This window comes from Plecotus auritus (genome assembly GCF_963455305.1).
Source record: "Plecotus auritus genome assembly, chromosome: 4".
In the NCBI taxonomy this organism is placed as follows: Eukaryota; Metazoa; Chordata; class Mammalia; order Chiroptera; family Vespertilionidae; genus Plecotus; species Plecotus auritus.
The window spans coordinates 129,364,733-129,391,532 of NC_137775.1; the positions used below are offsets into that span (position 1 = coordinate 129,364,733).

The 26,800-nt window shown below is 49.6% G+C and overlaps 1 protein-coding gene across 1 annotated transcript in view; it reads right to left on the reverse strand.

Moving 5' to 3' along the window:
- The window catches only part of PLXNA4 (plexin A4), a 418,177-nt gene that overhangs the window by 312,190 nt on the left and 79,187 nt on the right, over positions 1-26,800 (reverse strand). Inside the window, 1 exon segment of the mRNA XM_080663238.1 lies at positions 17,789-17,971. Within this exon segment, the coding sequence (XP_080519364.1) occupies positions 17,789-17,971 (183 nt within the window).

Consider the following 26,800-nt stretch of genomic DNA (forward strand, 5'->3'; position numbering starts at 1 on the left):
GGCTTCATAAACTTTGAGATATTTGGTAAAGAGAGAGGATGCCCAGTCACACTCAATTTCCTGAGGCTGGCTTCCCTCTAAGGACCATCCCTCAGTGCCAGGTGCAGTCCTGGGGCCCAGGTGACAGCTAGCGTGAGGTGTAATGGTGAACAGTGGGAGGCCCCCTCTCTTGCATTCTCTTACACACATGCTTGCTCCCACTCCCCAGACCTCACCCTGACAACACAGGACACACATGATTCGGTCCAGACCCCCTACAGGACAATTGTGTTGAGTGGGAGCTTCCAGTTGAGCTCTGCAGAGCTTCCTGGGGTGTCTAGGAGTCTTGGGGATTATTGGAGGACAGAGAGGGGAGCTCAGAAAACACTTCCCTCTTCACCTCCCCTACCCATCCATCCACTTCAACCTGACGTGAGTTTTATCAGTTTTGTTAGACTTCCATGTAAGATTTTATTTAAATAAAAATTTCTCTGTCTGAAACGCTTCAAAATCAGAGCTTGTCAGAATCATGACTAAAGTCTGAAAGAAGAGGATTTGGTCCCCAGACTGAAGCGAAGTCATCTATGAGCCTCTTCGCCCCCCCCCCCCCGCAGATAATGACAACGTGTTCTTAAAGGAAAATGTAGACCCACAGTAGCACCATCTGGAATTTCTCTAGGTGTATGACTGCTGCACCTGTGGACAAGGAATTGTCCCATTCACTGAAAAAGCCCTTCCTCCTCTCTCATGGCCATGGGACTAGGGCCCTGGGTCCAGGAGTGTCAGCTCAGCTGCATGAGCCCAAATGAGCAAAGTGTGATCACAGATTTGGGAGGGACATGGGCAGAAGGTTTGGGGGAGGGAAAGAAAGCAGAAAAAACAAGAGGGGAGGAGAGGGGACTGGAAGAGGACCCATAAGCCATCTGCTTGCTCTGAAATGCACACTTTTGGGAAAAGAGAAGGTTCAGGAAGCAGAGCTGCCAGTTTAAAAACATAGAGCAGCCAAAACTGGTTTGGCTCAGTGGATAGAGCATCGGCCTGCGGACTGAAGGGTCCCGGGTTCGATTCCGGTCAAGGGCATGTACCTTGGTTGCGGGCACATCCCCAGTGGGAGGTGGGCAGGAGGCAGCTGATCGATGTTTCTCTCTCATCGATGTTTCTAGCTCTCTATCCCTCTCCCTTCCTCTCTGTAAAAAAATCAACAAAATATTAAAAAAAATAAAACAACATAGAGCATCTTCTTCAAAGAGTGTAGAGAGCACATGGGCACAAACAGTTGCTCACTTGGGCCAGGGGACCTGGTCTCAACCTGGGAAACCCCAGGAGATCAGCGAGTAGGAACAGCTTGGCCAGCTTCTCTCTGGCCCCCTCTCCCACCTCCCGGGGACATGGAGAAGCTTGAAGCCAGCAACCAGATAGCACAGGGCGGAGTCAGGATCTTAGGGCCAGGAGAATGCAAGAGAGAGAGCCTACATCAGCCCAAGGGACAAAGAAGAGGGTAATACCTGACATTTCTGGGATGCTGCAGGCCTCCCACAGGCATTCCAATGGCCACACTCTGCTCAGCCTGAGGCAAGCAGGGGCTTGGGAGGCAGACTCTACAGTGGGATCCTGCCTCCATGGCTTTCATCAGGCCATCTTGGATCACCTATTTAACCTTTCTCAGCCTGGGTTTCTTCCAGTATCCTTGGCAATAGCAAGCATATCCACTTCGTAGGGCAGTTCGGAGGACTGACTGAATCAATAGATGCACATCACCCAGACCAGTTCCCCCACTTAGCAAGCATGTGAGCCGCGCTGGGGTCAGCCCCATCGGCTGAGGAGCATGGGGCAAGTAAGCGAGGCACCCGAGGTGCCAGTAAGATGTGACTGGCATCCAACAGCAAGCTTCTCCAGGTGTCACTCCCACTTCCATCTCTTCCATCTCTTCTTTCCCTGATCCCTCCATTTTTCTCCTTTATAAATTTTGTAAACATTTTCTATGATCTCCCTTTGTGCTCTTTTCATAGATTACAGTGAAACTGTCAAACCAGTTATCAAAACGTCTAAATAAGTATGACCATGGAGGCAGGTGCCTGTTCACAAATCCTTGGCTTTCTGAGCCATTCGCAGGAGGCTCCTGTGGGGGATGTCACCTGTCTGGAATGTGTGTCTGCCTCTTGGAGAAACTTGTACTGTCACTACCTCTTCGCTGGCCATCATCATCATCAGCAACTCCCTAAACAGTCCTGTCAGGTAAAACCACCCACTTCTTGTTTCACACATGCAAAAGCTGCAAGACAGGCTGAGAAGTTACCGGTGGAGAAGGGGATTGGAATCCCAAAGGCCCTGATTTTCCTGCCTGCCCACTTGTCTCCTGATTCATCAAGTAACCAAACAAGAGAAGGAGCTCCAGCCCCCCTCACTGGAGCCATCCCTACAGTTTTGCAGAATGGCAGGTCTTGGGGCCAAAAGAGCTGTGAGGCTCACTGATCTGCAATGGGGAGGCCATGGGCTTGCATTATTCTTCCTGCGCTGAACCCGTCCCACACTCTTGTGGCTGAGGCGACCCATTAGGCAAGAGCTCAGGGTTCTGCCTCATTGCTTGCTGTTTCTCTGCAAGGGACAGGGGAAAGACCTTGGCCTTGTTCCTGCAGCTTCGGCCAACTTGGATCACTGGTCCTAGGCTCTAAAAACCGGCCCACTCATGGTCTGCTCTCCCCAAGGACGCGTTTGCTTCACAAGGCACATTTTCTGGTCTTCAGTAGACAGTGGGGAAATTAACTCTTGGGGGGGGGCGGGCAAGGAAATTGTCCAAAATCCCAAAATGAAAAAGCAGTGAACCAGGGACCCATACTTTCCATCTCTTCCCAGGATGGCCTGAGAGAGCATCCCTACAGGTGGCATGGGAGTGCATAGCTGCGGTCTCTCTAATACTTTCAATGATCTCGTCATTCAGGAAGTGGTGTCCAGTGGGGAAATGCGCCAGCCCTGGATGACAGCGCCGCTGAGAAATACAGCTTCTTGCCAGTGGGACCCTTGCTAGCTCACTGTGGAATGCCAGCATCCCACCACGACGTGGTGAAAATGTGCCAAATCTCTCAAAATTAATGAAACACCTGTCCCTCTAACGCCATCAGAGGTAATTACACGAGGCTCTCACATGCTCATCCACACACTCACACAGCCAGACTGCAGCCGGCTCACTGGCTGATTCTCAGGTATACGGGGCGTGCTCCCCTAGCCATCCTGGGGTGACTGAGCTGGAATATCCCCTCCTAGTTCTTAATTCTCTGAAAAAGCAGCAGAAAACTCTGGTCTGGTATCAACTGGGTATAAGATAAATTTGAAGTAATTATGACAAAGATAGAAAAACTTTACATTCAAACTATAATGCTCTACAAGACACACATCCGATATTGTCGAAAATTTTAATTCAGATTTAGAAGAGTATTTAAAAACTGTCCCCATTTATCACTTTGTAAATTAATGTTTATTCATGTACACCACACATTATCTTACACAAATAATTTTTCCCAACAGTGTTATTAGTTTGCACACTCAATCCCAGTGACTCTGAAGGAAAAAAATTCTCATCTCAACAATCGAAGTGTCTGAGGTCAGACGGGGAAGTCCTGGCCTTCGGATAAGAAATGGAAGAGGCTCTCAAAAGCCCGAACAAAGCTCCCAGTGTCCCTCCCCATGCTGCTGCCTGGGACTTCTCTCCCTCTCCCTGCAGGAGGGAGAAGCAGGCGAGATGAGGAGAAAGGCAGAGGGCTGTTTTAGAATAAGTCATCCAAAATGGCAAACAGGTCCTCTCAGCTTTTCCAGGAACAACCCCTCCCCCACACTCTATTTATGCTCACCCTGTTGCACACACGTTTGAAGAGAAAAGGAATTACATAACACATCAGCTGTTCCTTTTCACAAGCCCGGTTGAGATCAATCCTGTAAGCACAGACGCCTGTGGGCACGTTCAGGGATTTCTCCTGGCAGTGAGAAGAAAGGCCCACTCTCTCTGAGGCTCAGAGCACAGGCCAGGCAAGGCTTAGAAGTGTCCAGTGGGGGTGTGGGTGGGGGCGACCTAAGATGTTATTACCAAGTGTTTCTTCTCTGGAGCCTCAAACTCTCCATATGTCCCAGCCTCACTCTGCACAAAGCTGGATATTTGGTGGGGATGCCAAATTGAGCTCTAAAATGCACACAGGCCAAAAATAAATAAATAAAGTGTTTTATTGTAGCAAAGGGCCCAGCACCTAGTAGCTGCTCGCTTTTTCTCATCTTCCATTCTTCCATCCCCTCCTGATGGAGCCCTGACTGATTAAGCAGTGATTTCCACCTTTACAGGGAGCCAGCTTTTGCCTATGAGTATGCAGGTGAACCCAGCCTCATCACAGGAGTCTTTAGAAGCGGAAGCCCTTCCCTAGCTGTGGTTAGCAGGTGAGCAGACTACAGAGGAAGGGTCAGAGAGATGCAAGGTTGCTGGCTTTGAAAATGGAGAAAGGGGCCATGACCCAGGAGTGTGGGCAGCCCCTGGAAGCTAGAATAGCAAGGAAACAGACTCTCCCCTAGAACCTGCAGGAAATGGAACCCTGCTGGGCCTGGATTTTAGCCCAGTGAGACCCATGTGGGCGTCTGAACCACAGAACTATCAGACAATACTTGTGTGCTGTTGCTCAGTTTGTGGTGATCTGCTATAGCAGCAATAGGAAACCAATACACAGCGGACCCTGATGGGGTGTCTTTTGCCCCCTCCCTGCCTCCCTCCAGGGCTGACTTCTCTGCAGGTGCTCCTGGCTGAGTCCTCTCGTCGCCTCACCTGTTGCTTCTCTGCAGCACCTGGCCCAGCCCCCTGCCAGGACAGCAGCAGCCTGTCCTCTCCTCCAGTTTCAAATGGCCCTGGCTCATTCACGGGAGCCCCAAGTCTGTTTCCAGATCCTGGGACCCTTTGAGTTCCAGGTTTGTCAGAACAACAGACCACAGATCATGGGAGTGTGATGAGGGCAGGGGCTCTTTCAGGCTCTAGTTCCCCACTTTGCTCATGTCCTCAGAGGTGGGCTTGCTAAACCACTCCCATCAGTGCTTTCAATGCAAGACAACTGTCCACACATGAGAACAAACAAGGAAGCAGGTGCCATTTCTCTCCCAGTGTGGGCACACACTCTGACCTGGTTTTTGTGCTGGCCCTTTAAGCCACCAGGACCAAGTTGGGGAAGTGGGGACAAAAGCAAATCTTTAGAGCAGGGAACCTGGGAAGCTGAAATGAGACAGGTAAGAACTATCAGAGGAGACAGAAGGCCCTCTCGACAGACAGCAGTGGTGGTGGTGGCAGGAGCCAGGCACATTCGGGACTCGCTCCCAGCCGAATACCTCCCAAGCCTGCCAGGGGCCCTGGAACCAGTTGTGGGCTGTCAGCAAAGACAAATTTAGTACCGATGATCTCATCTTGCAGAACAGCCCCAGGGCCTCAGAGCGCTCTGGGCAACATCATTCTGACAAGGTGGAAAGTGGACGTCACGGCTGGTCCCATAATGTAGGTGGAGGCACAGAGGTCCTCCCGTCAGCTCACCAGGTGCAGGTGACGGCCAGGCTGATGAGACCTTGGGTGTTGCCACCAGCTCTCCTGGGTCCCCGATCCCCCAGGTATGGTGAGCAGGCATCTGAAGGAAAGTCTACAGATTCCAACAGGCTCAGTTTGAAATGCATGGCAAGCAGGAACCAACATTCTAATCGGGTCGTGGTGCTCATGTCCCCGCAAACCCCTCCTGCTTATGCCAGGACATTATATGACAGTATTTCTCAATGTGTCAGCAGGCGGAAGGTGGAGGAGGGCACAGCTCACTCCCTCTGTTGTTTACTTCAAATAAGTCTGAAGCCCTGCTAAGGGGTGGGGGTAATTTTCACTTGTCCCATCACTGTCAGAGATGGTTGAGAATGTGTCACCAAGTGCAAACCCACATTCCTGCCACTGGCTCAAGCCCCCTCTCTGAGGCCCTGCAGTTGGTTTGCTGGCTTGTTTAGCTGGAGGCTTTTGCTGGTCAGGTCTCCTGTGGTTTTTCAGTGTATTTCATGGTCAGATTTTTCTTTATGCTTTGGAGCAAATAGGTCACAGTGGCTCCTCCAATGCTGCTCAGAAATCACAGAAGGGCAGTGGTGAACAGGTCTTTGGCTGGGATGAGAACCCCGGCTCCTGCTTTTGTAGCTCGAACCTTCCTGATGGAGGAAGGTGTGAAAATGCTAAGAAAATGGACTCGAGGCCTCTCAAATAGAAAGAAATACTTTTCCACATATCAAATAAGCATCGGTACTTCTACAAAGTAGAACCCGCAGAAAAGAGAGGTCCATACCACACTGGTAAATGTGACGGACAGTGATGGCGCCTAAGTGTTGTCACATAAGAAAGGCCGGGCTCACATCCCAGCACAGGAGTCAGCTCCGTCAGATTCTGTCACATTAGAGAAGATCAACTCCTGAGAACAAGGGCTGAGAGCCTGGTCCAGTCCATCCTGGGAAGTGCCCAAGGATGGAATGAGGGGCAGTCAGAGAAATAAATCAAAATGTACTGGGAATTGAGGGAGACCACAAAGACAGCACCATTGGGTTGAAGAAAGAAAAGTTCTACAAGCAACTTAGAGCAGAACTGAGAGGATCTCTCTAAGTGAAGATGTTAGGAAAATCTGCAAAGAGAAACTGCAATACAGGCAAGAACCAACACCAAGATGCAGGTGTTAGTGCTGCACAGCAGGATGCAGGGAGAGAGTCTGGGTCGGCCATGGGAGCAGAGAGTCCTTCGAGGGGTGGGACCCAGAGCACTGGGCCGACATCCTGTCACACACGCACACACTCATGCAGTTCAGGGGGGTTTGGAAAAGAAACACATGAGTTCATATTGTGAACCATTTATCCTGTAGAGGCAAAATGAGATTTTTTTTCTGCTATTCTTTTAATTAAATGTTAGCTCATAAATCAGAGACCTTGTTTCCAGGCTGCAGGAGGTGGCAGGAGAGAGCCCCAGCTTTTCAGAGCTGAGTGCGCCCTGCCTGTGCCCCCATCTACACCCAGCTTATTCTCCTCAGCACCTCATGGGTGGTGGGAGCTCAGTGAGTAGCCAAGGATCTCGCTGGGCTTCCAGAAGTTCTTCCAGAGAGATCTTGGGCGTGTATGCACGCCCACATACACACGGTTAAACCCCACAAGGACTGGTTAGTGTGTCTATTTGGAGCATCCAAGGTTTCCTCTGGAGACCCCCCACCTCTGGAGGCCTTCCATGCTCCCGGCTGGGGTCATGTGGCTGTTTACATCCATGGAGTCTGAAGGCAATTCTTAGGTGTTTACTGAGCACAGAAAGTCACATGATCCCCCCCATCTTCTTAATTTCTATTAGTGCTCCTCCTCCTAGGAAACCAAGGAATGCTCCACAGATGCAAAGCCCTTTCATAAGAGAGATGAAGTGAGAATACATTCATATGTTTATTGCTGAAAAGGTGAAATATGTGTGAATAAACAATTTGTCCAAAATCAGAGGTGCAGCCAGCAACAAAGTCGAGATTTCCTGGCTGTCAGTTCCAACTAACTCTTCATGTAAATGCAGGTGTGGTTCTTAACAGTTTAGAGACACAGGCAACCCAAGATTAGGACCTGGGCAGGCACTTGGCTTGGAAGACTGCAGGGGTGCCTGGGTGTGGAGGAGGGAAGCAGCAGGGTGGCATTCATTGGCTCCCCTTGTTCCTCACCTTCCTCTGGCTTAAGAGAATGGTTGCCATGACCACTAAGGAAGTATCTTGTTTTCCCACTTTCAAGCATCTTAAAGTGCTGTGTGCACCCACTCTCACGTGCCTTCCTACTTTGGAGGAGAAATGGGGTCAAAGAAAGGGAACCCCCTTTAAGGAAGGGAATAGAGAGTTTTATTTCAGCTCCCTATCCAGAGTCTACCCATGATGCCATGGGCCTCTCTCTCCCTATATCCTCTCACCCAACCCATCTACTCCCATCTGCTCCTGCCCTGGACAGAGACAGTCCAGTCAAAAACAAAGGTCAAGGAAGGTGCAAAGGTCCCCTTCCTCCTGTCCCCAGACCCAAGTCCATCAAAACAAATGCAAAGCAGAGAGATTAAATTATCACTAAGCTAATTATGGGAATCACACTTAGGCTGGCTGCTGGGAAGCAAGGTCAGCAGGCAAGAGGCATTAAAATTAAAGGCAGATGCAAGAAGCACTTTAAAAAGCAACTGGGAGACTCATTACCCCCACACAGAGGAGAAAGGCACCACTCTGGTGTTTGAGGCGCTGTCCATCTGGGCAATAGTCAGAGCATTTGACAGCTAAATAGCTCTACTCTGTCATCATCTCGAAGCCAAAGTGGGTGAGTCAGAGGTAAACTGATTAGATGGTGTGCTGCTAATTTCCCAGAGAGAACAAGAAGGAGGGAGGCTCAGTCCAAGAGGGCAGAGCACAGGAGGCACCAGCCCCAGGCTCAAGTGCAAAGAGAAGGGCCTGGCTCCTAAGTGTGTGAGCATGTGCATGGGGGTGAGGTACGTACGCATGTGTATGAGCTGAGTGTGTATGCATGTGTGGGAGGGACACACAGTTATTCATGTGTATGTGCAGGTCTTACCTATCCGATAATAGAAGGTGAACAGCTTGGAAAGGATTAGAAGGTCCCTTCTAGCATATTTCCTATAGGGCAACTTCTTATGAGCTTTCTAAGATTTCCAAGGCCCTCAAAATCGCTGCAGCCATAAAAAGATCATATCATTTTGCCCAGTTATGAATGCTCAGTGATTTCTCCTGTGTCATCAATACGGTAGGAGTTTAAGACATGTGGGCCTAAAAACTGGTAGCCTACAAAAGGAGTTCGAGGGTTAAAAACCAGTGTTTTTCTAACCAATCTGCACAATCACACTATCCCTTAAGTCGCCAAATCTATAAAGAAATTGTGGAGCCAGAGCTGCCTCCGGACTTAAAATCATCCTGGATAAATTGGTCAAGATGATGTTTGTGATTGGGTTATCATAAATTAAGAATACAATGCTACATAATGGCAGGAAGTAAAAGGCAAGAGCTAAGTGGGTAAATGTGGAGAGAGGAGGTGCAGGACTGAGAGAGCAGCCAAGAAGCTTGGGTTAAGGAGATGGGTGTTCAGGAAAAAGAAGAAGTTTAGGTAGACTGGTGGGGATAGAGGCTAAAAAGAACCCAGGGCTCATAAGGAGATGGTATCATCAGGTCCCTGCTCCAGGGGGTTTGCAAAGCAGTTATGGTTTATGCCTAAGAAGCAGCCCTTTTCCAAATGAGTAAAGGCAGGGACCCTGGATGACCTGCAACAGGAAAAATAATCAGGATCCGCTACACACAGATGGGAGAGAGCATTCTAGTGAGAACCTCAAAGACAAAGAAACACCCTGAGTATGTCCCAGGAGGTTGGTCAGTGGTAAGTAGAAAAGCACAGCTTGTCTGTTTCCCAGAAAACCTCCCACCCCCCCGTGAAGGGAGGCTGGTGATGCAAGAACTGCCACGCCGATGGGAATCCCATTGTTTCTCAGGTGGGACCCTCTTCCCCATGATTATTTAGCCAGGGTCCTGGAAGATTCAAAATCTACAAGACCCTGGCAGAAGGCTGAGCTGGAGAACCTGTATCCTCAGTGTGGCTGGGCCATCGACATGCAGAGCTACAGGAACAGGAGCCAGGTGACCATGTCCTTGTACGGCTATGGAGCTAAGATTTACCCACAGCCCAAAAGCAAAGCCTCCAGCAGAGTCCCTGAAACCCTATCTAATAAATAGGGAATATGCTAATTGACCCTCATGCCATCACAAAGATGGCAGCGCCCACAGCCAATAAAGAGGGAATATGCTAACTGACTGCCCCGCTCTCAAAGATGGCGGCACCAATAAGGAGGGAATATGCTAATTGCTGCCACGCCCTCAAAGATGGCAGTGCCCACAGCCACAAGATGGCAGCACCCAGTCCCCTCAGCCCTGCCAGGGTGGCAGGCACATGGCAAGGCCCAGCCTTGCCATGCACCTGCCTCCGGAGTCCCCCAGTCCCCTCAGCCCCCCAGCTGCCCAGGGTTGGCCCAAGGCACAGGCAAGCCTCAGATGTTGGCTTCCCAGCCACCCAGGTCTGGCCCGAGGAGCAGGCAAGCCTCAGATGGCAGCTGCCCAGCCACCCAGGGCCGCCCGAGGCTCGGGTAACCAGAGCAGGCTGAGGCTTGCGCTGCCGGCATTGGCAGCAGCAGAGGTGTGATGGGGCGTCGCCTTCCCCTGATCACTGGGTCGCCTCCCGTCCCTGAGGGCTCCCGGACTGTGAGAGAGGGCAGGCCGGGCTAAGAGACCCCCACTCCAGTGCATGAATTTTCATGCACTGGGCCTCTAGTTATTATATAAGTGAGTCAAAGGATAGACCTTAGATCAAATCATGTGACCTCTGGTGAGTTACTCAATCCCTTTCCTCATGTGTAAAATAGAGGTGGTAATCCGGAAAGGCAATGTGAGGATTACATAAGATAATCAATGTACAGAGTACACATAAAACACCTGGAACAGTGCCTGCTCCCTACCAGGTGCAGAAAGTACAGTTTCCTTCCCATCTTCTCTCTCCTGCCATCTCCAATTCCCAGGAAAAGGACCCCTTCCTAAAGAGCAAGGTGGTTCCCAATAGAGGCCAAAGTCAGGGGCATGGATTCCCCGTGGCCATGCACAGCTCTCATCAGTCATTGACTTCAAACAAGTCATAAGCCAGCTTTTCCCTAAGATGAATAGAGTACCTGGGCCTGCCGTCCAGTGCTCCAGGACTCCTGCTAAGGATAGTCCCTCACCTGCTGGCCCTGTGGGGATGGCACACCTTCTATTTATCCTCTGGATTCTCTGATACACCTGCACAATCACAACCTCAGGGACCTGGAAGATAGGATTCAGTGTTGGGCCACTCTTGTCCCTGAGAAGGTTGTGCCCCTTCCCACACCACTGACGTTAACTTGACATTTCAGAGAATTAGCTCAGGTGCCCTCGATGGCCCATAAACAAATCCCTGATGTGGTGGGCAGCCTCTAACATGACCTCCAAGACCCATGCCTCCTGGTCTTCACAACCTAGTGGAAGCCCTTCCTTCCGAGTGTGGGCTGGACCACTTGCTATGTCCTAACCAATAGAATAGAGCAAAAGGGACGGGGTGTCACTTCTGAAGTTAGGTTTCAAAAAGACTGTGGATTTCCTCTTGCACACCTTCACTTATTGACTGTCTCTCTCCACTGCTGTGTTGTGTGAGTGGCTGTCATGGGGAGACCCATGTGGCAAGGGACTAATGTCTCCGTGAGGACCTGCGGTTCACCAACAGCCTCATGGATGACATTGGGAGTGGATTCTTCCCCTCTTCTAGCCTTGAGCCCATAGATGACTGCATTCCCAGGGGACACCTTGACTGTAGTCTGAGAGCAAGCTGGAGCCAGAGGAGCCAGCTAAGCCATGCCAGGATTCCTGGCCCAAGAATCTATGTTTGGGTTCATTTGTTACACAGCAATCCATAATTCATATACCTGTGTCCCCTGGGCTGCAACAGAAGGTGTGGAGCGAATGTGGAAGACTTGAGAGAGGTGTGTTAGAAGTCACTGTGAATGCCTCTATGAGAGGCCAAAGCTACTAGAAAAAAACAGCATGATACCCCCAAGAGACAAGCAGCATGGCCACATCCACAGGAAGTCACTTGAGAACAAGTAGACCCCTAATTGGAGTTTCAATTGGTGGGCTCTGAGTCGGTCCTGCTGCCACTGCCTTCCCCATCAAAGTGGCTGTGGAGGAAGCTTCTGTGATTTCAGGCCATGAAGACCTCCTGGTCCTGTCCTCACTGAGAGCCTCTACTGGTATCAACTACAATTCTATTTTCCTCCGATCCAGATCCTACCAGAATGACCCAGCAGTGGGGGACCACTGACAGCTGGGGGCCACTTCCTCTTCTTGCCTCTGCCTCCTCCCTCTTCCTCTGGTACATCATGTCTTTCATCCTTTCCCATCTTTGTTGTCTTGGTTACATGGCCAGACTCCTGATATGCTGCTAGTTTTCATTTTAATGATATGTTCTTGTAACGCACAATATTTTACTTCAATTGCATGTGTCACTGGATAAATTCCTCCGGCGTGTCTGGCATTTCAGTATCAGCTGACTGAGTGCATTCTATGATCTGGAGTGTTTCTGAAGCACCTTCTTCAATGTTAATGTCTTTGTGTTTTAATTTATGATTCAGATAATTCTATATGAATGTATATATATACACACAGATATACACATGATTCAAAAAAGTGGCCGACATGTATCAGTAAATCTTGACTTGGCAAAGCTCATTTAAAACAATCTCCTTAAATCATGTGTGCTCGCAGTGATAATTTAGAAAATAGGCTGAAGTAACGTTTTCTGGGGATCGCAAAATGTGTTTCAAGAGGGCCCAGGAGGAGAATTAGTCTGTGCTCCAGTGACACTTCCAGCAGCATTGGGAGGGACACCTCCCATGGCTGCTCAGGTCAACTTGGACTGACCACTTGTCCCCCCAAGAGACAGGCAGGGACAGTGGGTAGCCCAACAGCGTAGTAGTAAAAATAGTGCCAATGGGGATACCTTGTCATAAAAAGGCTGGTTGAGTGAAGGCTTAATATTGTCCAAGAATGTAAGATCTGCCCAAGAGGACATGCACCAACTTAGCTGTTCTTCACATCTGCCCACAGGTAATCCTGCACAAAAAGGCTTAAAACTCAGCAGAGGGGACCAAAAGGAGGTGGAGGAGGGGCAGGTCAACATTAGGTGGAGTTGCTCTGCAGGCCAGTCCTGGGCTCCCCAGGCTTGCAGGAATGATGACAGAACAGCCATTGCTGTCCCTGCTCAGATGTGAGGTCAGATGAAGAAGGACAGCACCCCTGGAACATCTACGGTGCCCTCTGTCCCCAGCACCTCAACCTCAGCCTCCCCCTCACTTAATCCACAGGTTAAGGTCTAAACAGGCTTAATACTTGCAAAACCAGGGGTGGGAAATGCAAAAACGACATGGCAAAAATGACCAATCAAAAGTGCTAGTATGGTCTTTTCCCGTAGTGAAAACTGTCCAACATTGACTTGCCCATATTGTTTTGCTTTCTTCTTGGCGTTGAACCACACACAGACTGGCTGGTACTCTGGTTGGAGGAACTCGTAGCAACCGAGCTAACTGACCAAAGCCTGCACCAAACACACTGGCCTCTGCTCTAATCCCAGGTTCTCCGGAAGCTGGAGTCCAGCACTGCGTCTCCATGTGATTGTGTGATGCCTCCAGCCATGTGGAACACTTCCTGTGGCAGGAATTGCTTTTTAGTTAAAATTCATTCACATTTCCAGGTGAATATTCAGAAAAAGTTTCAGATACATTAAGGAAGTTGCAAAGCAGGGGTTGCCCATCTCAGATCTAACATTGCTCTGTGACTCAGGCCCAGGTGGGTCTTCCCTGCCTCACTCCACTTCTGTGCTTACGGCCCATGGAACACAGGTAAATCAATTTCAACAAAACCTCAAGAAAAAATAAATTAGGACAATTAAACTAATCTGTAAGACAATTCCCAATAGGAATGGCTTTTTTTTTTTTTTTTTTTTTTTTTTTAGTTATCCTCTCCTCTGGACTCTCCATGCTGACACACACCCAATTTCTACCAAGAGAGGCTGGTATGCTGTGGTTTGTACACACACACACACACACACACACACACACACACACACACACACCTCGTACACATCCTCCCAGAAGCCAATAGCAGGGCCAGCCCAACTTCCGCTTAACCAACATCCACAGTGTGCTCAGCCCCTTGGCTGTGAACAGTTTACCTTGCAAAACACCCAGGGAAGATGCAGTCATAAAATGAAAGGAGCAATCACACCTCAAGTGGAAGTTTATGGTGCTTTGGTCCACCATGAACATTAGTCTCTCCCACTAATGTCAGGCAGTAATTCACTGCTGAACAGCAGCCATAAAATATGATCACTTAGTGGTAGAAAAGCAAAAAGCAGAGAAAAAGGAAGGGGTGGGTTCTGGCCGAGATACTTAAGCAAAGAGATCTTGTCCTTCAGAGGCAACACTGACCTCATTACCCCAACTTGGGCCAAAGGTTTCCAGATTTATACAGACAACCTAAAGCACATTGGGATGGTGTTTGCCTTAAGATTTTTACCTGTCATTGACATTTTAACAGTCTGTTGGTTATTTCCATGTTCCCAGGCACCTCCTGATGACTGTAGCATTTATATGCCACATTACTTAACTGCACATGCCTTGCACACACACCATGGGGAAGGCTGCCAATACCAGCCGTAACACACACATACATCAGAAAACATAAAAGACATCCAAATTAGCACTCTCCTCACCTCCTTTCCCCCTGCCTTATGTGATGTATGCACTAAAGGAGTGAAATTATGGTCATCAGAGGCAAGGTTGCAAATGATGGGGACCCACAGCTTTCAAACAAAACAAAAAGTCAGTAATTTTGAGGACAGCCCATGGCTAGCTACAGTCTAGCTCCTGGTCCCCGGAAACCCACAGCAAACTCCCTTTCTCTCAGCAAACCCCCAAGCGCCCTTCACCTACCCTCCCTACCTTGAGTCCCTTGTCATATTGCAAAGAACTCTGCAAGGCCCTTGTACACACAGGAGATTATTACGGGGCTCAGAGAAGCCAGCTCTGTAATCACAGCTACAGTATGATTTCCATTCTCCTCACTTTCAGCAGCTCACAAACCTTCCTGCAAAATCCTGCAGCCCCACAGCTTTCCGTGGCTGGGCCTCTGCCCAGAGGTGACTGTGGTCCTGATAACCTCTGGGAAAAGCAAGGCAGAGCGATTATGAGGAAAGGGGAGTGGTGCGCAGCGAGCAAGGATGGTGGGAAATTCTATTGTTTAGGAAAAATAAATAAACTGGCCAGTTTTGCTTTTTATTATTTCAAACAACAGACTCGGCAGGCCAGCCTTCCTTTCCCAACTCAGCCTGTCCCTGTGGGCGGGCTGCTGAGTCGGCAGCAGCAGGAGCTGGGCTCCAGCAAAACTGTTAGAGAGGCTGCCCCTCTGAGCCCTTGGAGCAGAAAGGCTGGCTGTTCCCCGATGGCCAGGCCTCCCCAGGAGGGCGCTGGCTCATTCCCCCCCCCCCCCGGCCCCGCCCACCCCCATGAACCTCTGCTCTTACCTCTCAAATGTTTATGCTTCACCAGTCCCACCACTGCTCTGGAAACTGAACGTAATATCCCAGGTGGCTGAAATGGAACTGTTCTTACACAAACCCCTCTCCAAATAAAAAATGGGAAATGCCAGCCCGCAGTTTATAAAGCCTGCTGGTCAGATGTCGCCTGTCATTGCTGGTTTGGCTGACGTCTGGGGACACATCAAGGCCAGGCTCTCCCACAGCCTGCCTTCTGAGGGTGGTCTCTGTGCACTTTGCTCCCCCAGGTTCCGGGGGTGTCCTCAGCCCATGGTCATGAAGATGTGCTCCATGCTGACATCCCCACCAGGAGACAGGCTCCCATGAGAGAGAGAGAGAGCCAGCCCCCATCAGCCTCAGCCCCTCCTCTGACCTACAGCACATACCTGCAAGCTGGCTGTGCTGGGTTTATGATGCACCCACGTCCAGGAATCATACTCTCCCCCTCTCCGCCCCAAGGGAATAGAACTGCCTATTCTGTTATGTGCATTGAACTTTCAATGTTTATTTCACTGAAACCATATTCCAAGCTGCTCCGACAATAGCAAAAAAAAATTTTTTTAAAAAATCCTTCTACAGGGTCTGCTTGGTCTTGCCAGCAAGTCAGTGATCCTCTGGCACCTGGTAGGAAATTTGGGGTATGGGAATCTTTGAGTGTCTTGGAGTAAGTTACTTCTCCATTGCCCTGAGATTGGGCTCAGTAGAGAAAAGAGCTACAGCACCCCAAATTGCCTTGCTTCTTTATTCTCAATACCGCTTATTCACCCATTGAGAGGCAAAGCAGGCCAAATGTATGAATTCACCGTTTATACTGTAAATTCACTTTTCCAGCAAACCGAACTCATTGAGTCATGGTGCAGAATGCAGTCATTGGAGCAGCCAAAGGAAATGTCCTCAAAGTCCAGTGGTCTGAAGGCCGTGCACGCCCCTTCTTGGTTTATTCAGAGGCTTATCAGACACAATTTCAGCAAGTGTGGGAATCTGTTTTCCTAGACCACTGAAAGCTAGAAGCCACAGGAGGAGGAGGAGGAAAGGCCCTGAAGTCGACCAGGACTCCTGACAGCGGGTGAACGTGACGAGTGACAGCGTGGAGTAGAGGGAAAACCCAGAAGGCTGCAACGGACACAGAAGTTGTGCGGCAACAACACACCTACGCCTTGCAGCATCTTCTCTGGGCGTCCATGGAATTCAGCTCAATACATGAGTAATCAACAACAAAAAGGCCAATGCAGCAAGAAAACATTCATTTGTATTTAATATACTCTTCGCAGAAAGGCAGGGAACTACAAAATATAATTCTTAAAGCTATATAGACGATGGTTAAGTTATCTGTTAACTTGACCCTTGCTATGTGTTACCTCTTGAGAGGAAATGTGAGATGTGTGGTGCTTTGCCTGCATCCTCCTTGCAGAGTGCATGGCGTTTCATCAACACTGTTTTCCCTTCCAGATAAGATCCACTAACTACTGTACACACAACCCCCAGCTCACGCACACTCTGCTCCCCGCCTCTCACCTCTGCACTCTCACACCCCAGACCCACTGCCTATGCAACAGAGCTGTACCATTTAAAGAAAAAAATAATTGCTGAAAAGGGCTGCAACACAGTAGGGTGGAAGAGTGGGCACAGCCTTCTAGATGTGCAGAGAACATCTCCCCTTGACCATCTTGAGCGAATGCCAGGAAATACAGCAACAAGAAGATAGGGATCAAGGTTCCCTCAGATCAGGTAGTGCTGGCTTTATCAGTCTGAATCACACAATGTCCAGCGAATCCCAATAGAAATCAAAATAAGACCAGCAGGAGCTCCACATGGCGTCACCAATATTTCCCTGGGACAAGACTGAAGTACGATTATCAGCCAACACAAGACAGGACCTGCTGCCTACAGTCTTAGAAAGCCTCTTAATCCAAGCAAGGAGGGCACCCTATGGAGCCAGCTCCAACTCACTGAGGTAAAAAGCCTGAGCAGAACTGGATGAGGGAATAGTCCTGGATGGACAGGTGTCCCAACTCTGCTGATGGGCCAGCATCACCAGGTGCTCCTGAAGCCAGCAGCTCTCTGAAGAATGAGGAGGAAAGCTCGTGTCCCCAGATCACACCATTCTATTCCACCTTAAGCAACTGCAATGTGCACCACAACATCCTACATTTCCTTGTCCCACAATTTGGCTCTTAGTCCCAATAGCAACTCCAATAGTTCCTGCACTTTCCTCCATTTCCCGGAATGGATTCCAGATGGATGTATAAGCCAGAAGGGCTGAAGCAAGAGGAGCAGGCACCTCCCTTACCTCTGTGCACCTTCCCAACAAACCAGGCCTATTATTCTCTTGTCTTAGGCACAAACCCAAGTTAAAGAGAGCACACACACCATTTAGGATGGCCTAGTGAGGCTGGGGTGGGAAAAGGTGAATGCATACTCCCCCAGTGTGATTGATTCCCACAACAACCGTAGTACAAAGGCAGAGAAGAGACGAGCTGATCATTCATAACCTCAACAGCAATATATCTCCGTAACACCAATCTGTACCACTCACCCACCAGGCCCAAAGTGGCAAAAGAGCATGAGATAACATCTGCCCCAGCGGGGACAGACTGTCCTCCCAATAACGGAAATGAGTGAACCTTGTTCCTACCTTTTTCAGCTTGCCACTTTTGGTGCCCACGAAGGCCAGGGAGTGGTTCTTGTAGACATAGGCAATGACAGAAGTCATGCGGTCCCTGTCCTCCGTGAAGACAGGGATGCCACGGACCATCTCGGACACGCCCAGGGGTGCATTCATATCCAGGCCACAGAAGTTATCATCAATAGTTAAGAGCTGAAAATTTAAAAGGAGAAAAATTAGGGGGAGCATTGGGGCGATTTGCAGAGGTATTGAGTCAGGGAACTATAGAGCTAGAAGAATCCTTAGATATGGTATAAATCCCTATTTTTTTACATGGAACACTCAGTCCAGAGAAACTAGATGACGTGTCAACAGTTATCTAAGTAGGTTTCAGGACCATGGCAAAAAAACAAACAAACAAAAAAAACCCCACACACAAATTCTTAGAGTCTCTTTTCACCACACTCCCATGGTCTCTCCATCCCCGCTGCAATCACTCCAGGCGCCATCTCAGTAGCTTCGATTGCCTTTTGCCACCATCACATCAGAAAGCATTGGGCCAGCACCCATGAGCCTAGGCTCCAGACAGCTGGGCTCAGGCATCAGGAGGATGTGGTCTCCGCTGCTACACACCTGCTGTTAAAGAGTCCCCACAGATGAGGACTCACAAGTGTAGAATGGAGAATTAGAAACATTAATACATGAACGGCAAGACTATGACAGAGACATGTACAGACAGTCAGTTCAGGAAAGGGGAAATGGAAGGAATGGAAAGTTTGTCAATGAACTCAACAAGCCACTGTAGAGCCTCACCTCCCACTGCCCAATCTCAGACTCCCTGCTTCTTTCAGAGCCCTGGCCTTGTCATCTCTACACCAGCATTTCCCAAAGTGTCTTCGGTGGAACCCAAACCCCCAAGATGTTCGATCACAAAAGGGTTCCTTGGGCACATAATTTTGAGAAAGAGTACATCCTAACACCACATAAGGCATTCACAATGATTAGTTATAGAAAAGGTATGAAGTATTTTTAAGAAGAAATATGTTTAATATTATCTAATCCTTTCCTGAACATTTTATTCCCTAAACGATGTTAGACCAGAACACCTATTAGCATTCCTTAAAGAGAATATTCCCTGGATATCCCATGGCACACACTGACCCAACTCTTGCTCCTGACTCCAGGGCAATTTCAGGACACAGGGAACCAACAGGAAAAGGCTTCGGGCTGGTTTCCTTCACAGTGTTTCAGCTGCATTCTCCCTGGTTTATTCCAGGCCTCCAAGTCCCCACACAAGCAGAGGGTCCCAGCTGGGATCAGACCTTCTAGAGAGTGGTGAGGACTGACTACGGCTGGTGAGGAGGCCCCAGTGTCCCACCAAGCAGCTTCCTTTTGGCATAGACTGTCCTGGGCGCTAGGAACCTACGCTGGATTTTCCCCTTTCTTGGGAGAACTATGTGGTCTTAGAAGAGTTTTTCCATATTCTATTCTTTTATTTTCCACTCCATAAAAGATAGAAGAAACAACCCCTGCTTTTTGATGGGCTTCCATAAAGCCTATAGAGCTCATGCCTGTAAACGTCTTTGGACTTTTCAGAAAAAGGAATAAAATAAAATACAAGGTGTCACTGTTTTAAAGGCCTCAGTCCAGCCAAAGGAGAGGCATCTGGAGAACCAGCGGGCAGGCTCTTGCCAGGAGCTGTGTGACCGTGGCCAACTCTGAGCTGTTCAGGGCCCCTCCCAGAAGAAGGGGGACAGGCATTGTCCATCTCGGGGAAGATAACGTGCTGCATCTCAATCCTCTCTCTGCCATCTCCCCTTCTTCTTATCGTGGTGGGGGGCAGTCAGACCAGGGAGGGCGAGCCTGGGCAGGCCTGGCAGGCTCTGTGCATTGCAGGCGTCTGCCCCACGCCTCAGACCATCTGTGTCTCTCTTGCATGGTCTGGTCCAATACCCCCAGACCAAACACAACCTCCTCCCCCTCCAAAAAATAACAATTATAGGAATCCAAGTTAGGAGCAAGTTTTCAAGGACTAGTCTGATCTTTATGGTTCTTCCCTGAAGTGAGGAAATGGGGAGCAAGAAAGTGGTGGAGAGTGAAAGGGATGGGCAGAAAAGAGGAAGAAAAACCTGGGCTGAAGGAGACAATGTCCTCTCTCTGTTGGATCATCGCAGTGACCTGCCTGGCATTGCAAGGGCAGCTGAGGGCATGTTAGGAACCTTCAGGCCTTGTGTGCTCCTGGTTCATAAAGAGGACTCATCCCCAACTTTCTCAACCCTAAACAGCTGCAGGGACCTCTGCCATCAGAAAATGTGTCTTGCCCATCATGACCATCTTCTAAATAGATGAGGCTGGATGACTATTTGCTCTGCACAGGCGGAAACTGAGTCAGGGAGCAAAGCAGCCCATGTTTCAGTCTCCCACCACCCCTGGCACAAACATGTACCTCATTGGCCCAGGATTGCATTTCTGAGTGGTTGGTTACTGAAAACCATTCTTCCCCCTGGCTGGGCAGGACACAATCAAATAAATAAACAACCACCTACAAGAAGACAGTATGCATTTGAGCACCTGCATCATTGAATCATTGATTGCTCAGAGGCAGGAAGTCAGGGACCTGTGAACTCCTGCTGCTGTGGCACCAGCACGGCAAGGGGCCGGGAGAGGGATGTTTTCATCAGAAGGAACTGAGGACAGCTCAGCTGGTCATCCTGGCAGGCCAGGCTTTACCGTCTTCAGTTCATAACACCTCCCTTCGAGGCCCGCCAGGAGCCAGGTCTCAGTCTCCTCACCTGCAGCAGTCATCTCCTCCCAACTGCCTGCCTCCAGGTGCCATCGCCAGGTTCTAAAGACTGCAGCTGGGGCTCCTAACGTGGGGCCTGCATTCCAGGGACAATGGTGGCTTTCTCCCCAGGCTCCCCTATGCCAGTAAAAAGGTGATTGGGGCCTTTGACAGGCACAGCCCAGATCTGCATGGTTGCTGAGGTCCCCCAGCTGTGGCATGAGGTGGTCTTACTGTTTCCTCAAAGCTGTGGCAGTGGGGAGGGGTTTTTAGCACTGAAGTAGTGGAAAGCACATAGGTCTCGGGTTCCATAGCAGCTCAGCAGCTTCTCAACTGACGGGCTGGGCACAGACCTTTCCTTTCTCTGAATCTCATTTTCCTTGCCTATAAAATTGCAAGACAGGACCGTTGTGAGGTCTAGGTGCGATAACAGGTATGAAGGCACCTGATAAACAGGAAAGCGTGTCATCAATGCAAGCTGGTATTTCACATTCATTTTTTTCAGTGGAAATCCTGCCCGGAACAGGGGTCTCATGGCAGCTGGAAATGGCCCTCACATGCCTCCTGACTAGAGCACGGCTCTCCATGGACACAACCCGCCAGGTCTGAGCTATAGCTGCAGGAAAATGACAGCACTGGGAGGAGAAGGCAGAGGGTCCCATGGGCCCACAGACCCAAGGAGGCCAAGGTATAGGGAGCAGAGGCCAGGACATGTGGGCCCTAGAAGGGAAGGCTAATTGGAGAAAGCTTCCACAGGTGAGGGCTGGCATGGATTCCTGAGCACCCTGGGCAAGCAGGGAGGATAGTGTCTGCTCCAGCCCTGGCTGAGCCCTCCCCTGGGCCCCATTAACAGCAAGATTAGAGCAGCCGCTTGAGGAGCCAGGAAGGGACTCGCCTTGGCTATAATAAGGAGACCAGCCTTGCCTGAAGGCCCACATCGCACCCGTTCCTCCCACCACACCACAAATACCCATGAGTGAGCTGTGGCCACTGTTATAATGACTGTTTATTAGAGAGCAACTTCATTCTTACAAAGGAAAGAATTAGGGTCTGTTTTATGGGAATATATGAGGTCCCTACTTGGGCAACCCTGTGAACAGATATTGAAGTCTACTTGGGCAACCCTGTGAACAGATAGTAGGGCCACAACCTCTAGGGCCCCTCTACCCCAATCAGGAGGATACCAAATCTGCTTCCCACAAATATCCTCATGGGATACATGGGTTGTAAAATAAGACTGATGACCCACTGGATTCCAGGGTCCATGCGCACAAGGAAGGTACCATCTTTTATGCATCTTTGTACCCTTAGCTTAGTTGCAAGTTCATAGTAGGTTAAAACATATGTGTTAAATGGATGGATGGATAGATGGATGGATGGATGCCTAAATAAAAGCCTGACTTTCACAATGGCTAATACTTTGGAATTAGAACCAAAATGCTTAGGTTTGAATCCCAGTTTTACCACTTAATGCTCTGTGACCTTGGGCAACTTATTTAAGCTCTCTGTGCCTCAGTTTCTCATGGGTAGAATGGAGATAGTCATACCAGTATATACTGCTGTGAGGATTAAATGGTTTAGTACATGTAGGACAATGTCTGGCATTTCATAAGGGCTATGGGAGTGTTCACACTCACTACTGTTTGTCATAGACAATTCAGACAACCTTGGCGAGTTGGCATCTGGGGTAATTCCTCACATCTACCTCAGAGAGGTGTTATCAAGATGAAAGGAGTTAATGTTATCAAGATGAAATAGCAAAGGTGGAACTTCCTAAAGATCTATCAGATCAATGAGGTTGAAGGGAAGAGCAGAGGAATGGTCTAAGATCCAGAATATTTAGCACTATTCATTAGAAATTAAAATTCTTGGGCCCGACTCAGACCTACTGGATCAGAAACACTGGGGTGGGGCTCAGAGATCTGCATCTTAACACCCTCCCAAGTGATTCTGCTGCACATTAACATTGGAGAAGCACTGGTCTGGTTCACAATGGAGGTCTCTTCCTAGCTGAGGTCACGAAGCCCATGCCAAGAAAAGAATGACAGGTGACAAGCATTCCCACTCTGGAGTAGGACCCACTGGACCAGGATGGGAAAGGCCCATGGCAGCTTCCCCCAGGACCTCCTTGAGGGGTAGGTGTGGAGGTGGCATGGGGATCCAGAGCTGGCACTCCGAATTACAATCTAATAGCCCACCGTGCTTCCTTTGCACACAGCGGCAAAGGTTACTGTGCAATTACGTGTCGCCACATACAAATGACAGAGCAGTTACGGTTACTTTACCAATTACAGCGAAATTGCTCCCACTCTGCAGAGACTGGCACTCTGAAAAGCTCTATCATCTCCACGGAAAGGGGATTTTAAATGCTGTCAGCATCCTTTCTCCAGTAGTCACCCATGCTCCAGGGCAGAGCTACAAAGCAGCCACCTGAGAACCCCAGAAGTGTCTGGTCGTCTCTGAAAAGACTCTTGGGGAAGGGTGGAAGAAGGGGGCAGACCTGGGAGACCACAGGGACATCTCCTCTGGAGCCCTCTGCATCATCTCCTAACCCTATGCCCCCCTGACTCATGCATAAAAACCAACATCACCCTGACACCATGCCACTCCATCCTGAAGGCCAAGGGTGATGAGGAAGCATGCAGACCTGATCCTGAAATCACGTCTCACCCTAGCTAGCATAGCCTCTGGGCTGGTTCCTGATGGCCCCTCCCCTGCCAAGTGGAGCTGTTTTAGCCCAACCTTGGTTGTCCCACCTTTGCAGAAACCCATAGTGAGTCCTTATTATGGAAAGGTCAGAAGTAGGCCAGAGCTCAGTGGTCCAAATGCAGTGCTAATGAGTTAGGGGTCACCAGGTCCATCCCCCGGTAGACCAATTAGATCAGTTCTGGGACACAGTCTCTTCCACATCCATAGGCTGCCCCTCATACCCCAGGCATCACTATTTACAAATATCCCAAACTAATCCACAGGAGACCAACCGGGTGAGCCAGCGGGTATAGATCATGTAGCCGACTCCTCCAACCGAGAGTCAGCTGCCGACTGCTCTGGGCCAGCAGCAGCAGTCTCTGAGCCCAGAACAGAAAATTTAAAGTTGGACCTGGTCCTCCCATTGCTCATGGGCAGCTCCTGGTCCAGCAGAGAGGAGTCCTTCCATCGGGAGCAAGCCAGCAATCCTGCCCTCCCTGAAGGCAAAAGTAGCATCCAGTCCCATGCACAGGAGTCCTGAGCACCCTATAGCCACCCCCAAAGCTGGAAGGCCAGACCATTAGACAGGGGGAGAAGGCCTCAGAGATTGGCCCAAGCTCACCCACTGTGGGGCCTTCAGTTAGGCCTTTTCCATCAAACTGTTGGTCTATTATGCTACTGGAACTCCTGTTTCTATTAGGGGTAACTGAAGCACTAAATGAAGTCAACAGTATTTGCTGATCCTCTCTCATTAATTTGTTTAAAAACAATTAGGACAGGCCTACTAAGCACCAAGCAGTAGGTGAGGACCAAAAAATACAGAGATAAAATACATCAGTTTCTCTCTTTTCCTAATCTAGGAGACAGACCTGGGCCAAGATCAGACACACATCAGTAATGGACCCGGTGCTGGGTGTACAGAGGGCATGGCCCCCCACAGCCTGGGGAGCAGCAGGGCTCTGTGGGTGCACTTCTGAGCGCTCTGCCCAGTACAGTTCATGGCCACTCTCTCACACATCATTTATTTCCCAGAAGGAAAATGACTCAGGATCTTAGAGCCCAACAGCCCATTTTCAGAAGAGGAAATTGAGGCCTAGAGAGTGAAATGATGTCCCTCTCACCTGCCCGGGAGCTCTCAAGTTATGAGAAAGTAAGTACCAGAACCCCAAATTCCCAGTCCAGAAGGAAAAACTGGTCTTATGAAGGGTATTCCACTGGGGTTGCAAAAGGGTGCCCCCAAAGAAACCTATTCCAGCATCAGGGAAACCCGTTCTCAGGATCAGAGACTGCACAGAAGAGTCAGGCCTCCACTTCTTCCCCTGCCGTCCAGGGGGAGTGCTTGACCTCCGTGACCTCTGGAAGGAACTAACTCTCCCCTGCCAAGGAGGCCCTCGGGGGCAATCGTGAGAGCTGGCCTTCCTTCCTCCCTTCCTGGACCTATCTGTCCCAAAGGAAAGTGAGAGATGAAGCTTTGAAAAGAAATACAAGTTAGGAGAAAAAAAAGAGGAGGGAAGCCCACAAGGCACCTGCTGAGGTGGACAAGAGAAGGTCTTTAGATTCTTCATGCTCAGCAGTCCTCAATTTCTTCCCATTAATTAATCACACTTCACACACACACACACACACACACACACATACACACACAGGAGCTGACCATCGCAGACCTCCACTGGAAATGGGAACTCAGTGGGATTTCCCTCTAAACAGAGATACTGATCAGATCAGCAGTGGTAGCTCATGTCTCTACACAGACTCAAGTTGTAAGCTCTGCAGAACAGGGAGATAATGATCGCCCACTTATTGGGGCCACATCTCAAACATGACTGCTGACCCCTAGGTGTTCATGAATGCAGGAGGCCTGATGCCCACAGGTGACCCTCCAGGGGAAGAGGTCAGCAGAGAGAGGCCTCAGAGAGGCAGGAACATCTTGGGGAGGAGGCTCTCATCAGAAAGCCTCTTACTTCATAAAACAGTCCATGTGCTTGAGTGCTAGTTTCTGTAGCAAAGAAAGAAATAAAACAAACTATACGGTCCCCTAATGGCTTTACTGCTCTGCATAAACCTCCCTTTCCCTTTTATGAGCCCCCACCCTCCCCAAAGGTCTGCCCAAGGCCCATGCTGACCCCACAGGGTGAACTCTCCTGAGAGCCGGGGCGGTCCTGTGACAGGTGCCAGTTGGCCCTGTGAGCACAGCCATGGATGTGGAACACAGGAATGAGGCCTCCCCCACTTCGTTACTAACACATTATCTCAGGAGGATTCTCACTGCGTCTTTTTCAATGAGATTGTAGGAAGTAAATGTGTACAGAGAAAAAGAAGGGGAAGCCAGCAAAGCACAGCCACAATAGCCTAGACACACACTCGTGGAGGGGCTGGGCTTCATGAAAAGTGTCTCAGGGACAGAAAGCAACCCAACAAATTACCCAACATTCCCAAGAGCCCCGTGCCTGGTTTCTAAGCATCACAAATATGGCCGATACCTACATACAGAAGGTCATGGCACTTTAAGAGCTTCGTGTGTGTGTGTGTGTGTGTGTGTGTGTGTGTGTGTGTGTGTGTGTGTGTGGATTCTGAGGCAAACAGCCATTGAAGTAATGCATTTAACTACCCATTGAACAATGAAAGTGATTTGCTAAAAGCAACCCTTATTTGCATACTCATTTTGGCAAATCTATGTGTTTTGAAACTGTTTGTGGCCCAATCCCAACAGATACCTAAGTGGCCTTTCACTCATCACAATAACAACCTATCCTTTTAATAGGAAACTAATGCCATAAGTTGAGCTGTTTACCCAGGGGAGGGGCATTCACCAAGCACACTCTCTGCAGGCCTATTTGCCCTCCCCCCTGACCCCCTGCAGGAGCTGCTGAGCAGAGCTGTCACAAAGCAGCTTCAACTCTGGATCCCGGGATTGATCCCATGACCTTTTCGTCCTCATCAGCTCAGCTGCTGGCAGCCCCATTCCCCATTCTGACGAGCAGAGAGGGCCATGACAGCATGACCAGTGCAGTGGGCTGGCCAAGCAAGAGCATCGGGACCCAACTCCACTAGCCCAGTTCTGCACATGGCCACCACGCTGGAACTAGTCCAGTGGCCAAGCCTGGACCACGGGCACTACCAGAGAAGGCATTGGGAATAGTACCAAGTAAATCCCACTTGGGTGCTGCCCTTCTCCTTTGGCACCTGAGCTTCAATGGTCCCCAGTGGCCACCTGTCAAGGGCAAAGAAATCCCACACAGCCCATCAGTCCCAAGTTCCCACTCCCTTCCCAGTCTCCTGCAGACAACCTCGGCCGCCACTAGGACTGTAATTAGAGTGGGGCATGCCACGATGATTGAGTTTGTGTGTTTTCTGGCAGGCGCTGGGAAGCACTGGCCTGCTCGCCAGGCTGAATTATGGAGTAGGTCATTCCCTTGTTAGTGCGAATAAATTTTATTAGCCCCACTCTCGTCGCCGAGCATCTTCCCCTCTTGCTCCTCAGGCCTGTATGTGAGTCTGGATAATGCTGCCTGCATGTGGGATAAATCAGCTGAACAAATCCCATTATATTTTGGAACACTGACAGAGACACA